The 15700-nt window shown below is 37.1% G+C and overlaps 1 protein-coding gene across 4 annotated transcripts in view; it reads right to left on the minus strand.

Moving 5' to 3' along the window:
* Positions 1 to 15700, minus strand: part of LOC114658183 (alpha-2-macroglobulin-like protein 1) — a 291504-nt gene that overhangs the window by 92301 nt on the left and 183503 nt on the right. For 2 of the 4 annotated variants that reach the window (XM_028810274.2, XM_051932110.1), the window contains exons 4-6: positions 11254 to 11306; positions 10995 to 11015; positions 6519 to 6687 (exon numbers count right to left, since the gene is read on the minus strand). The exons of the other annotated variants lie outside the window; for them this stretch is intronic. In XM_028810274.2, the coding sequence (XP_028666107.1) occupies positions 6519 to 6687; positions 10995 to 11015; positions 11254 to 11306 (243 nt within the window). The remainder of the gene's footprint in view (positions 1 to 6518; positions 6688 to 10994; positions 11016 to 11253; positions 11307 to 15700) is intronic. 4 annotated transcript variants of the gene reach the window in all.

Here is a 15700-nt window from a genome sequence, read left to right on the forward strand (position 1 = left end):
GGGCACACACTCACACACACACGCACACACACACACACACACACGCACACACACACACACCAAGCACACACTAGGGATAATTTAGAACCGCCAATGCACCTAACCTGCATGTCTTTGGACTGTGGGAGGAAACCGGAGTACCCAGAGGAAACCCACGCAGACACGGGGAGAACATGCAAACTCCATGCAGGGAGGACCCGGGAAGCGAACCACCTGTGTAATTCACATTTTTTGATTTAAAACACTGGAGCGATATGTTAGATTAATCAAATACAGATTACTTGAAACATTCTGTTTTGTTTACCTAGATTAGCCGGTGGTGAAATGATGTTTCAGAACAAATGTTCAAAATGTCAAATTTCAGTTACTTTACAACTTTTTTTTTTAGTACAATTTCAATTGAACCTAGTTAATAGTAGTTGACCAATTTCCTAATTTATGCATTTCAAATTAGGTTGTACAAGTATTTAGTTTCACTGTGTCACACATGCCTGTCAGAGGATCATCCTCCGGGTTTATCAGAGGCAGGTGATACTGCCTCGGGGCGAGAGGTGGAGCTGTCACTAATATTTTTGTCTCTTCTGACAATCATAGCAGCAAGAAGACGCCCACCGATGGCAATTGACTATTTCCCTAATGACTGGGGAGCTATAAAAATCCATGTTGCGATCAACCCAGAGCTCCCAAAGTTAACCCATTTGACTTCTGTTATGAGAAGACTACTACCTCTTTTTAAGTGTGCTGCAATTTCTAACTATTGATACATCATCAAGTGTTCTTTTTGTTTGCTGTTATCATCCTTTATTAAAAGGGGAGACCTTGCTGGCTCCCCAACACTTTCTAGGAGTGACGAGTGTCCTTGCAATTAAAAAGATTACAGAATTTAAAAGGTCTTCATTCAGATATCTATCAATCCCATATATCACACAAACAACATTTGCAGTCAATAAACAACACCCAAACCCCCAGCCTCAATTGAGAGCTAATTAGTAATATAAAAGAGTCCCACTGTGTAATGCAACCTCATATTATTTAAAACAATAGGAATTCTGCAGAGAGACCATCAGTAGCCATGCAGTTATTTTAGAGTAAAACTGATAAAATCTTGCCAAATCCTAAAGAAGCGCTGCACAGGTCCAGTCAAGGAAAATGTGTTTTTTTATTTTATTTATTTATTTTTTTTACTATATTAGGTATTTTAAAATATGATTTTCCCATTATGTTATGCAGGGTCCATCAGGATTCTTCCAAATGAAGCAGTAGTTGATATGCTAAATATGTAGTGTAGAAAATAAAAGTGTAAAAGTTGTGCCTGAAATAACTCCAAAGACTACTATAAGATAAATTTCAATGATTATTCATCCTAGACTATCTGACAGATAAGGTAACATTTTTTTTTTCCAAATGGGCTTTAATATCGGGCAATACCAAAACATATGCCCAAACAGCATCCATAGAACTACATGGTATCATTGTCATTTAGGGTCTAAACCGTGATATACTTTATTTTACTTTAATTGCCTTCTAAATGGAAACACAACAGTGTTTTAAAAATTCTATGTTTACAGCAGAGCTGATCAAAAGGTGCACCTATAATATCAGTATAAAGATCTATAAAGATTGAGATGCCTAATGCCTTCTACTTTGCAGTTAAGGGAAGACTTGATGGCAAAGTGATTCTGTAATGGAGCAGTAGACACCAGTGACTTTTCCTTGAAGTGTTTACTGCTATGTTTCAGCCTTAGACTGGACTTGTATATATTTTCTGTTTTATTGTTTTCTAATAATAAGACACCTTTCCTTAGGTATGTCATTAGATTTGTCATGGAGATATTATAAGCATTGCTTTTCATTTGATCTTACAGGTTATTGGATTATAGGAATTACTCTTGCTTCGTTTGTTGGATGTGCCATTGGACAGTGTACTGACACGTTTGCCTTGGATTGCCTTTTAGGGAAATCCTTTTTGTTGCTTTTGTGTCCATATTCTATTTATTTGTTTAGATAAACTTTCAATTTATAATTTATATATTATAATAATTAATTAATGAATAATTTATTTACAATTTATAAAGATTCTTTGTTTGGGTTTTCTCTGCAAACCAGATATTTAAGACAACCCTCTCCCTTGTAAAGAATTTTGGTATATTTTGGGACTTTCATTACTTTTTGAGTCAAGCTTTCCATTTTCAGGCCTGTGTAGGCCACAGCCTGCAGGTAGCAGATTGAGGATTTGCATACATGGAGTGATCCTCTTCTGGGCTGCTCAGTAACAGTTATGGCCTGCTTTTGTGGCTTATTTTGGAGACTGCACAGCTTTTTGCTATGTTTGTGTCCTTGTGTTACAACAGGTTCTACTTTGGTTCCGTAATTTGAATGTGTGAATCAAATATGGATTCAGCACCAACTTCTTTCTATTGTCTCAAAATATAGATATTCTCAATATATTATTATAGATGAAAGTCAGTTATCCCCATACCACATTCACATTTGATTTTTGTAATGCTTATTTTGATGTATGTGGACTTTTTGCCTTCAGTATAAGGAAACAATTGAACTGAGTTTAAAAAGATTTTTTTAATAACTGTAGAAATACTCTAAAACAGAAAAAATGTCATTATATTTATTTTAATTATATCAACACTGTCTGCTAGTGAGAGATGAGCAGTTGATCGTCTATTAACATCTTGTCTTGTGCTTTCTGCCAAACTGCTATCCTTTCTTTTACTTCTCTTATGAGATGTGGTCAGTGCCGGATTAACCAATAGGCACATGTAGCATATGCTACGGGCCCCGCAATTTTGGGGGCCCCCAAATGGTGGACCCAATATTTAATGAAAAAGTGTAGCATTGAAAAACTGGTCTTTAAAAATATTATCTTTACGTTTTTAAACTGTAAGTTTCTTACACAACAAAACTTTAGGGGCCCAACACATAAAATTCACATAAATATTACAAGATTCTTATTATAATTGAGAGTAAAATAATTATTTAGTCCGGTTTGAACTGTTCAGAATCTAAACTTCAGATGATGCAGACCAAAAGGACCCCCAAATTTGAAATGTGCTACGGGCCCCCAAAACTCTTAATCCGGCCCTGGATGTGGTCTAGAAGCTGTTGATGATAGTGTTTGGAACAAGAGGTGTGATGGAACCGCACCCTTTTAAAGATTCCTGTAGTTGCTTGCCCAACCCAACAGAACAGATAAAGCAGGAACACACAAGAGAACAGATAAGCTGAACAAGGATATAAAAGATTGAGAGCAATGTTTTAGCATTAACTTTGAAGTAAAGCTAAAAATAAATTTAGTAAAAATTGTTGGAAAAATACAGGGAAATATGAGCAAAATTGAGTATTTGGTGCTCACCTGAAAGAAGTTAAACAAACTTTTACAACATCTGCCACTGACAAAAAAGCAGCTGCTGTAGGAAATGAATGCAAATTGCTTTGTGATAAATTAGCACCATTTGAAGATAGATATAGAAGGAACATCATAATTGAAGGACTTCCTGAATATCACCCAAACCCAGTGAAACTCATAGTCAAATTATTTTTCAAAATAATATGATAAAACTTTAAATCGGACACTACAAATGCAAACAACCAGCTGCTTGCAACTTGGTCTATGTTTAAAGTAACATTTGCAGTAACTATTCTCTTTGTTTTCTTTTTTCCACTTTTTCAGCTATTATATTGAAATTTATTCTGTTAATTTTATGTATACAGTATTTGACTAACCATTAGGTAACTGAAAGTGATATTAGACTTTGTACAAGTGTTGTGATGTGAGATTTTACATATAACTTGATGAATATTTTGTACTGTATATCTTTATTTGTAATTTAGACAAAGCAGTGTAATTTAGTGTTTACACCCATACCCCCCCCCCCCCCACACACACACACACACACACACCCCCCTTTAGGAATGGGTCTGTTTGAATTTTACGACAGGATTTGGGGGATGTGTGTTTTAAGCCAGTTTGGCAAGTGTTTCTTTGCTAAAGTCATTTCTACCCCCGCAAATGGGCTAAGGTGTACTTTAACATATGGTTTGGGGGCAGGTGTTAAGATGTTATATTTCCCCCATTGGTCTGAAGTATGGCTGTTTGGAATTGGCTTGGTTCAGAAGCCTTTAAGTACCACGATGTGCTATTGGCTCTCAAGGTTGGACAGAACATCTATAAATGTATGTGTTTAACCTCAGTATCTCTCTCTTATCAACCAACATATGATGAAGAAGCATCTCTCTTGCTAACCTGTGATGATGAAGAGAACACAATGAACAGCACAGCTCAGCAGCCATTTTGAACAGACATGTGGCTGAAAGCTAAGCATCAATGATGCCTTAACTAGAGACATTTAAGTAACCAGAAGACTGTGTGCCACCTGAACTACATATCATCATTTAATCAGGTTGTATGGTTGCCAATATTCAAATGTACTTTGCATTTTGTTATTATTTATGAATATTATCAATAATACTAATACATTGTTTAAACTGTAACTTAACTTCTGCTTGTCTTTTACTACATCCAATTGCCTAAGTTTATAGATATAGAAGGGAAGGTGGGGATAAGTTATATACAATAATATCTTATAAACAGTGGTAAGTCTGTGAGATTAGGCATTCTAAGGCTACATATTAATAATACAATAGGGGAAAGTAGAGTAATATATATATTACTCTACCAAGACAAAACAACAAGTAAACATGTGGACTTGAAAGTTTTCAGGCACATAAATATGCTTGAATTTACATGTGCATAATTTTTATATATATATAAGTATAATACTCTTTATCTTGCCATTGTTTATGGTTACATTACAGACGCTTTAGAATTTCCCCCTTTTTTCAGTTTAACATTCTACACTAGGATTGTATCTGGACTGTACTATCATAAGATATCTCAATTTAATCTTTACTATACCATTGCCAAGAGTTTATTTTGTTTTGTTTTGGACATGAAGTATGGTCCAGCTTCAGTTGAGGAGCTTCAAATAAATAAAAATAATAATATTAATAATTTAGATACCAATTTTTTGTCTTGTTGGATTACAGCTCTGTCTAAAAGTATAATCTTTTTGTCTCATTTTCGGTTGTGTTTATGCATGTTAAATTTCCAAAAGACACTCCCCCCATTTATTTTCATCTAGACTTTTTTCTGAGAAATACACACGTCCAAAAGGGTGTTGCCAAACTCTTAATAAGCAATGTTCCTTTCTTTTAATCCCTCCAAAACTTTTAAAACTCCAAAACACCCTTTAGTCAATTTTGCATTTGCAGAATTGTATCAGTTTTACAAAATACGTGTGTGAAACGAAATGCTGCTAATTCACCCACCACTACCTGTTATTTTGTGATGTTACATTACACATAACAAAAATAAAGACATTCGGGCTGCCTGACAAGGACAGTGGTGGCTTGCTCTGTGTTTGTCAAACATGAAGATATGAATTTCACTGCACAGTGAAATGAACTGACGACACTACGTTTTTTATCAAAGCAAAACCTTACCTTTATGAAAATGCTAGTGCTGTCATACACCTTCATATCACTGCTAAGTGCAGGAGAGACAAGCCACAATGAAAGACAAGCCACGATGAAACAGAAGTAATGAAAACAATTTTTAGCACAAGCTGAGTCGCTGTTCAGAATACAGTAGAAAGAGAAAGTTTGAAAATTACGTTAGTAACTTTTTCTGTTTCTTGATAGTAGACATATCAAATCAATTTTATAATGAAGCATTTATAATTTTAGGCCATTGAAGCAAATGTAGTGTAGCAATTTTAAATCAACATTGAATGAATCAGCTTTGTGTCATCTTTGTAACATTTATCGAATGCCACTGGTACTCTGCCTTGTAGTACCGCATAGACCAGCAGCAATCTGTGTGAACCCTAATAAGCCAGCCCTCCTACTGTAGATGCTTTCTGCGGTTCATATATTCAATTATTTAACAAGCCATCTAGTTTAATACATAAGTGATTAAATATATTTTCATGAAACTACACTAAACCAGGAAATACAATGAAGTAGAATATATAGTTCCAGCCCAGCAAAGAGTTAAAGCAATTATGGAAACGAATCATACAAAAAAAAATTCTTAATTCATGAGAGCTGAAAATGTAATAGTTATGAGAGATGTGGTATGGATGATGAATGGGACAGTGCATTTCAGTCAGCATTGACAAAAGGAAATTTTTTTAAAAACACAAATATTTTATTTCCTAGCTTAACTCATTATGCAAATATACCCATACAATGGTGGGTAATTCAGTCAGTACATACATGTAAGTTAGTAAGTAAGTAAGTGAACTTTATTGTCATTCATACCATACAACAGTACAACAACGGATGCATAGCTGAACGAAATTGCATTTCTCCAGGCTCAATGTGCAGACATAAAAGACAGGTGCATAAAAGACAACATACAGACATTACAAACATTTCACTCATTTTACATTCATGTGTATATAAATCTATATATGTATATGTATATATACTGTAGATCTCACCATATTCTTTTACTTTAAACTTTTCATGAAGACTGAACCCCTGTTCCTGCAATGCTCTCAGAGTATACATTCCCAGAGGGGCTTCTGAAGTTGTGGGGTAGGATAAGTCCACAATTCCAGTGTTGGTAGAAATGTTAAGCCATTGCCCAATTCGATTAGAGCGGGGATCCTAGAACAAGAGTTAGTGAACCATTTAGTATAACGTTCATGACAAATAGTAAAACTATTAGTTAAATGAGTCAGTTTAGGCCCGGGCCTTTACCTATAACTCCTGTGGTAGTTAACTACATAAAGTTTATTTAGTTAACTAAATTTCACTCTCAAAGTGAAGATTCTTTCTTAATTGGGTTCTCTCATTAAAGGAAAATAGCTAATGTGATGAGTTGCATTGGTACTTCTTTACATGTACCTGAAAATGGTGTCAAATCCTATACTAACCACTGCTAGTGACACCACTGACACAAAATAAGGGAAAATAAATGATTAAAATATTGTATAATAATCATAATGCAAATATAATAGTGTTAGTTATTTTCAGATCCTCATATTCTTTAGAGAACCAATCATAGAAGACCAGAAGCAACCAAAAATGGTTTGGCATACTATGCAACCAACTGTCAATGTGATTATACAACACTATCCACCTTCTGTTCTTTCATTGGATTGTCAATTCATAATTTAATCAGACATAAAATGGATCTCACAGTGTTCTTTACAAAATTTGTAACTGATTGTATGTGAATGTTAACTGCATCGGCAATAGTGCTGTGTCATGAAGATTAAACTACAATGGAGTGGTATAATGTCACATTCAGCACTGAGACTGATGTCTAACAGTTATGCATGGAAATGAAGTGGATAAAAGTGCAATCAGACCAGGAACCTCAAATGAGATACTTGCATGGCCAGCACAGCAAGTGTTTACCTAAAATATTAGAGTTTGTGTTTCCTTCCATTCATTAAGAGCAGTAAGACAAGTGACAATGCATCAAGAACATTCTGGCAAACATTGTGTGATCTACTCAGTGCATTTTTCCAACAGGATAATGTCCAACCATATATAGCGTCTATCTTCTGAGAATGTTTCATGATGTCAGCACCCTAATCTGTGCAGCTGCATTCCCAGAACTGTCTAAGACCTGTTATAACACCAACTACTGTCTTCAGCACATTCTTAGTGCATCATGCAGGAAGAACCATCCAAAAAACCGTAACACAAAATAGGGTCACAAGCATAATGATAAAAAGGAGTACATAGTTGGAACATAAAATTCATATGTCCAGAATTATTAGAAATAATCAATAACATAAAAATAACAAGAATAATGACATCAAGAAATAAATATACTGCTCAAAAAAATTAAAATATTTTTAATCAGAGTATAGCATCAAGTCAATGAAACATCAAGGATATTGATCTGGTCAGTAAAGTAGCAGAGGGGATTGTTAATGAAATTAACAATAGGTGCACTAAAGGGGCAGCAATGAGATGACCTCCAAAACATTAATGGTTTAACAGGTGGAGGCCACTGACATTTTTCCTTCCTCATCTTTTCTGACTGTTTTATCACTAATTTTGTATTTGGCTACTGTCAGTATCAATACTGGTAGCATGAGGTGATACCTGGACCCTACAGAGGTTGCACAGGTAGTCCAACTTCTCCAGGATGGCACATCAATACGTGCCTTTGCCAGAAGGTTTGCTGTGTCTCCCAGCACAATCTCAAGGGCATGGAGGAAATTCCAGGAGACAGGCAATTACTCTAGGAGAGCTGGACAGGTTTGTAGAAGGTCCTTAACCCATTAGCAGGACTGGTATCTGCTCCTTTGGGCAAGGAGGAACAGGATGAGCACTGCCAGATCCCTACAAAATGACCTCCAGCAGGCCACTGGTGTGAATGTCTCTGACCAAACAATCTGAAATAGCCTTCATGAGGATGGCCTGAGGGGCTTGATTGGCATTTGCCATAGAATACCAGAATGTGCAGGTCTACTACTGGCACCCTGTGCTTTTCACAGATGAGAGCAGGTTCACCCTGAGCACATATAACGGATGTTCAGCATGGCCGGTTTGGTGGTGGGTCAGTGATGGTCTGGAGAGGCATATCCATGGAGGGACACACAGACCTCTACAGGCTAGACAACTGCACATTGACTGCCATTAGTTATCGGGATGAAATTCTTGGACCCATTGTCAGACCCTATGCTGGTGCAGTGGTTCCTGGGTTCCTCCTGGTGCACGACATTGCCTGACCTCATGCGGTTCAGAGTTCAGATCAAGTTCAGAAATCACAGCTCTATAGCAGCTGATCAGAAAGAGGATTATCGGTATACAGCATCTAGCACACACTGTCTCAGACATGTGCACAGTCTATTTGATCTTCGCTGCTACGGCAAATGCATACGGCAAATGCTTCAGAGCTTTTTCTCTCGGGATCTGGCAGTTCAGAACTAATTTCATCAAGCTCTAAACATGCTCAATCAGTCCATCTATTGCTCCCGGTAGAACTGCTTGTACAATTACCTCACTTTAAACTTGCACTGCAGTTGCAGTATTGCACAACCTGAGCCACTTATGCTTACATTAGTATATTTTTCATTGTTTTTTTATTGTATTATTATTATCACTACTGTTATTATTATTATTATTGTTGTTGTTATTTTATAATTTTATAGGAAGCTTATGGAGGATTTGCATATTGAAATTCATTGTACCATACAATAACAATAAAGGAATTCAATTCAATTCTATAAGCAGCGTGTATTTACAGATGATGATGACTGGCTTCTAAATCGATTTAGATTTTCAAGCACTATCTTCTTGGAGCTCTTGATATCATTTTTAAGATGAAATGCAGTATAAAGTATGTATATTACATTATACAGATAAAATTTTATCTTCATTTAAATAATGTATACTGTTAATAATTAAACTTTCTTTGTACGGTGGCGCAGTGCTAGCGATAAGCTGGCACTGCATTTAGGGTTTGTTCCTGCCTCGCGCTGTATGCTTGCTGGGATTGTCGCGACCCTGGATGGACAGATAGATGGTATAATTAAACATATACTACAAAGACATTTCAGTGTTCCATGAAAGTTTTGAAGAATCAGTGTTCTAACCTTTACATTTATTAAAGAACTTATTGTGTGACAATTGGTTACTTGGAGAAAAGCCAAGCTAGTATTATTTGGAGAAAGAAAAGGAAGAATGGGAATTGGGGGTTAGTATGTTTGAAAGAGACATTACTGCTGCAATAAATTATTTAATCGAGGGTTGCATGCATCGCAGCAATCATCTTGCGGGTGTCAGGAATGATCTCCAGACGGGGCACCAGCTCGTCTCTACCACTGCGCCACCATGCCCTCATGTTTAATACATGCTTTACTTCCTATCATCATGAAAATGATATCAAGTATACATCTTAGTATTTAGTATTGTTAGTATTGCTCAGAGAGCTGTAATATCATTAATGTAATGTATTCTGTGTTCTATCAGCGTAAGAGAAAGCCCATTTAAGAAGCACGTAGTGATTCACACAGAGAGTACATAGACGAACACATAGAATATGAAGCATTTAACGTGCCATTTTAGTAACAATGGGATTTGAGAAACTAGTAAATTAATTGATTTTAAGATTACGTTTATGACTTTCTACTTTAATGACAAAATAAAGTACGAGACAGAAGTGGACATTTTGACCTTTTTTTCACTGTGTCCCTATTTTTTCTTTTCTTTTCCCCCTAATAAGCTTCCCTATCACACTCAGGCAGTGCGCAACGACTCACCATTTCACAGTGACTATGATCTCTGACTACTTCTTTTTCATTTCGGGCACTGTGTGACTTTCTGAATTTGATCTTTCAAGGTTCTCCACACTCTGTATCACTCAATTGACTTCCTTTTGTTGTTTATACCACTGCTTAAGGCAACAAATAGGATGTTTTTCCTTGCCTCAACTTTCCATTCGCTGAAATTATTTTTTTCACATGGTTTTTCCATTGTCATTTAACCAAACGCTGAATGGAAAGAGCTATTTATATTGATTTGCATTTTAAAATATGCAAATATGCACATGCATTACACTTCACACAGACAGGGATTTATATAGTGAAAGAATGTGGAAGTTGGCATATGCACATTTCTGTTTTTGTCCGTATACCATGTTTTAGTGTGAATTCTATGCAAGGTGTTATACATGAGACCCCTGGTGATTAAGGTAGCTCACAAGTTCAGAAATGTTATACATGCTTGCATGTATTACTATACAATCGGAGCTCAGCCAGGTTAATTTATTTGCTCAGGGCAGTGACTCAAATGTGAGGATTTACTTGGTAACCCTAAGGTTGTTGTTGTTTTATCATTATATCATACTGCCTTCCTAATACCGATCACATCAGTTTACTAATAACTTGGCATATTTGAAGAGATGATCGATAAGAAATTGTTTTAAAAGAAAAATAATGTTTTTAACTTACCACTAGTTCCACAGTTGTGTACTGCAAAATAAAAATGGGATCATTTAATATAGAATTTTTAAATCAACCTCATCATATTGTAAACAACTAGTGATATTCAAATATTGTAGTATTCATTTAATACATTTTCTTAAAGTATGATGACAAGAATAAAAAGAAAAAGATAATAGCTTACACAACAAATGTATTTTATTCAGATTTAACTCTTTATTTTTTCTTACCAATAATTAAAAATATATACTGTATGTTTACTTCTTACCTTTTCATTGACAGGTAAAAAATCCTTGTTCATTGCAAAAATACGAAATTTAACTGAAACGAAAAAAGTATGAATTAGTGTAAACTGCCCTAATTCGGGATGTTCATGAGAAATGCAATGATTTTTATCATGAGGTAGAAGCATATAATAGACAAGAATAGTTGTGCCATATATTTTAAATATTAAATTGTGTACTTTAGTTTAAATGTTTAAAGCCTAAATATTCTCAGTAGCAACAGATATTTATAATTTGTTGCCCGCTGACAGAGGTCCATAGAGGGACCCCAGTAAAAGGTCAAAAATTAAAAGTCACAGCATATTTGTAATAAGCGACCCTGATACAGTCTAAATTGATACCCTGCCTGCATGTGTTTGAAATTAATCATTATTAACCTTCTGCTAATGGCTGCTAGAGGACTAGGACCACCGTGTAAAGAATCAAAATCAAAAATATTATCATATTTGTGATCAGCAGCCTTGTAGTAGACTTTAACAAAGGCTTCTTTGGGTCTTTATAACACTTATAAAGCATCAGTAAAGGGTTTATTCATCTCTGCAATGTGACCTAGTAATTAAATTCTACTTTGCAGTGGTCTGAAGTGGCTTAATTGAGACACATTTCTCTTGACATTACATATTTAGCATAAGACCATGTCAATATGTCACACTGCAAAGAAATGAATAACCTATCGACTGATGTGGTATGTGTTTTGAAGACCAAACTAAATCTTTGTTGAAGTCTTGTTACATAAGAGTAAACAAGTAATGGGTGCATTTTTGCAGTACCTAAACTAAAGTGTTACTCCATGAAACAAATGATGTTTTGCTTGAGTGTGAAATTTGTGCGACTGACACAAGGAAGGTGTTTAATTCCTGTCTATTTGTGTCACTTAACAGACATTTTCTTCATTCAATAGACATGTCTTTTGTGGTTGTACTGGTAAGATAATACCTGCTTAGGCTATAATGAAACAGGAAAGGGCAGTTGCTTTGTAATGGCGGGAGGAGGGCAAGTGGCTTTCAATACGTTTTAAAAAACACACTGCACCTCTGTGGTGATATGAATGAGAGGCATAAATTAATTGATTTTATTGGTGTGCAGGTGATTTCTTGCTTTATGCCACTGCAGAAAAAATAAACATGCATGTGACAAATCTTAACGGAGCAATATTTCTTGTTTTCTATTCCCAAAAAAACTTCATAATCTTTTTTAATGAGTTTCACAAATTGTGCAATTACCACAGAAATAAATCTTTGCTTTACTATTGTAAAGCTTCATGCAAATCAAAATTTTCATGCTTTGCTCATCACTATCTTTAGGGGTTTTTTTTCAGAAGTGTACACTCTACCATAAACGCCTGATTGATGGTGTACTTCTGTCCTTCTGACTGATTCTCCCATCTCACTGTTTGGTTCTTGGTCACCTCCCTAACCAAGACCCTTCTTGCCTGGTTACTCATTTTGGCTGTATGGCCAACGCTAGAAAGAGTCCTGGTAGATCCAAACTTGTTCCAAATCCCAATTTTTGAGGCCACTGTTTTCCTGGTAACACCCAAAGCTTTAGAAATAATTTTATACCCTTGATCTATGCCTCAGCACAATTTTATTGTGGCGGTCTATAGGGTGTTCCTTGGATTTCATGGCAGGGTTTTTGTTCTGATATGTGTGAATTGTGAAACCTTATTTTTACACATGAATGTGACTTTCCAAACTATTTTGAATCAATTAGATATGCTACAGATGGTCTCCAGTCAACTGCTGGATACATCTCGAGGATAATTAAAGCAAGTAGGTTGCACCAAGCTACAATTTGGAGTGCCACAGGAAATGGTCTGAGTGCTTACATGAATGATAGATTTCAGATTTTGATTTTTAATAAATTTGCAAACCTTTCTGAAAATAGGTTTTTACTTTGTCATTATGTGATATTGAATTAAGATTGATGGGCAAAAATGGCAAATTTATGTATTTAAAATTAAATGTACAGCACAATGTATATATAAATACCTTGCCTGAAGAAGGGGCATAAGCTGCCTAGAAAGCTTGCATGTTGACATCTACTCAGTTAGCCAATACAAGGTGTCATTTTCTTTTTAATTCCTCATTTATTTCATAAATGGATAACAATGTACTACTATTACATGGAATTGAAGACACAATTAATAAACTGTAACCAAAATCTGTAATTGATAATTACTACTATCTAAAATATTTACTACATACATGTTTGTAGTAAGGGGAGGCACGGTGGCGCAGTGGTAGCGCTGCTGCCTCGCAGTTAGGAGACCCGGGTTCGCTTCCCGGGTCCACCCTGCGTGGAGTTTGCATGTTCTCCCCGTGTCTGCGTGGGTTTCCTCCGGGCGCTCCGGTTTCCTCCCACAGTCCAAAGACATGCAGGTTAGGTGGATTGGCGATTCTAAATTGGCCCTAGTGTGTGCTTGGTGTGTGGGTGTGTTTGTGTGTGTCCTGCGGTGGGTTGGCACCCTGCCTGGGATTGGTTCCCTGCCTTGTGCCCTGTGTTGGCTGGGATTGGCTCCAGCAGACCCCCGTGACCCTGTGTTCGGATTTAGCGGGTTAGAAAATGGATGGATGGATGTTTGTAGTATTAGAGTTGAGAAAAAGTGCACTGCAATATATTGGCTGACATTGAATGTCTACATGAAAATCTACAATCTTGCATTTTTGTAAGGTCTGATACATGGCCTTTTCACATGTGATTACACAGAGACTCACACAGATAATATAGATTAATATAAGTACATTTATTCTTTCTGGTTTTCTTTCACAATACACACTATTCTGTCAGGTGAACAAGTAAGTCTATACTTGCATTTTTGTCCATATATGCTTTATTGACATCCAATATACAAGAGAAGTAAGGCCAAACCATGTATCTTATACATTTTAAAGAGTAAATTAATAAACTTAAATTACACAATTTGTTATTTTCTATAATAATATCCATTCATCCATTATCCAACCTGCTATATCCTAACTACAGGGTCACGGGGGTCTGCTGGAGCCAATCCCAGCCAACACAGGGCGCAAGGCAGGAAACAAAAACCCCGGGCAGGGCGCCAGCCCACCTCAGGACACACACACCCACACACCAAGCACACACTAGGGACAATTTAGGATCGCCAATGCACCTAACCTAGGAGGAAACCGGAGTACCCAGAGGAAACCCACGCAGACACGGGGAGAGCTTGCAAACTCTACACAGGGCTATAATAATATGTCCATATATTTTTCTATTTTGTATTTCATCCTGTTTGCTTTGTATATCATAGATTCTCCCCTATTACACTGCTCTTCTTCAACTCACTGCAAAAATGTAGGTGTGGGCAATCGGCAATTCTTACTTTTGGACTGTTGGTGTGCGCGAAAAAAAGAGTTCTTTGGGTTTCATTGCATTATTTAAAATTAAATATGGTTTATTGTTATTATTGATAGTCTGGTATCTTGCTGTGACAGTGTAGGTCTGGCTCCAAGCTCCCTCTTCCAGGTTTGAGAGCCTCTTGAACCAGACACCGTCGATAGTCATGACTGGAATGAGCTGGACAAATGAGGTCACCACATGAAGCAAGGGGAAGGTGCAAAAGTGATCAGCACTTTTGCTAAAAACAATCAAAACCAAACAGTGTCCAAAAAGAAAGTGCAGTGCTTCAACTGTTAAATAAATACTCCAACAAAATGGGTGAACGTGGAGGTTAAAAATCCAATAAATAATTCAGCTAAAAATGAGGTTAAAATACTGGCAGAAACAGTCCTTTTTGTAAAAATCTGGTTCCTTTTCCTTTATCTGGCGGCTCCTCAGCTTTTCCCTCATGGGCCTTGTAGCAGAGGAGTTGCCCTATCAGCATGTGCAGCTGAACTTTCACCGGTCCGGTTGCCTTCCGTCCCATGGCTACGTACAAGCTCCCTCGCTGGACTGAGACTCAGGTTCCCAATGGCCAGGGCACTCACGTTGAGGCTCTCCCCACCAACCCTCCTCAACCGTCACTGCCTGCTCGGCCTTACGCGGTGAGCCATTCACCTTCTAGGTCGCTCCAGCTCCTCAAAACTGCTCTACAGGAGTGTCAGCCATACACTCTTCCCCCAGAGCTCTCCTCCCAGCTGCCTGCTTTCTCTCTCATGAGCCTGCTTCCTTTTGCTCACTGGCTCTTTTCTCCTCCTGCCATCTTCGTCTGTTAACCTCCGTTTTCCCTTCACACTCGCGCTTCTCCCTTTTAAAATAGAGACGTGGCACAGCTGTGACGATTAGCAGTTCCCGGCACTAATTACGGCCACTGGCGATTGTGCACCTGTGCACTTAATTGTGGGACCACCCACATCGTGCACGGGAACTGCTCTCGCCACGCTACCGCACCCTACCCCCAAAAAGCCTCGTGTGGGGCGATTGTTTATTTAAAATGGCAATCAGCTGCAGACGTCTCACTACCATACT

This window comes from Erpetoichthys calabaricus, chromosome 9 (genome assembly GCF_900747795.2).
Source record: "Erpetoichthys calabaricus chromosome 9, fErpCal1.3, whole genome shotgun sequence".
NCBI classification, from domain to species: Eukaryota; Metazoa; Chordata; class Cladistia; order Polypteriformes; family Polypteridae; genus Erpetoichthys; species Erpetoichthys calabaricus.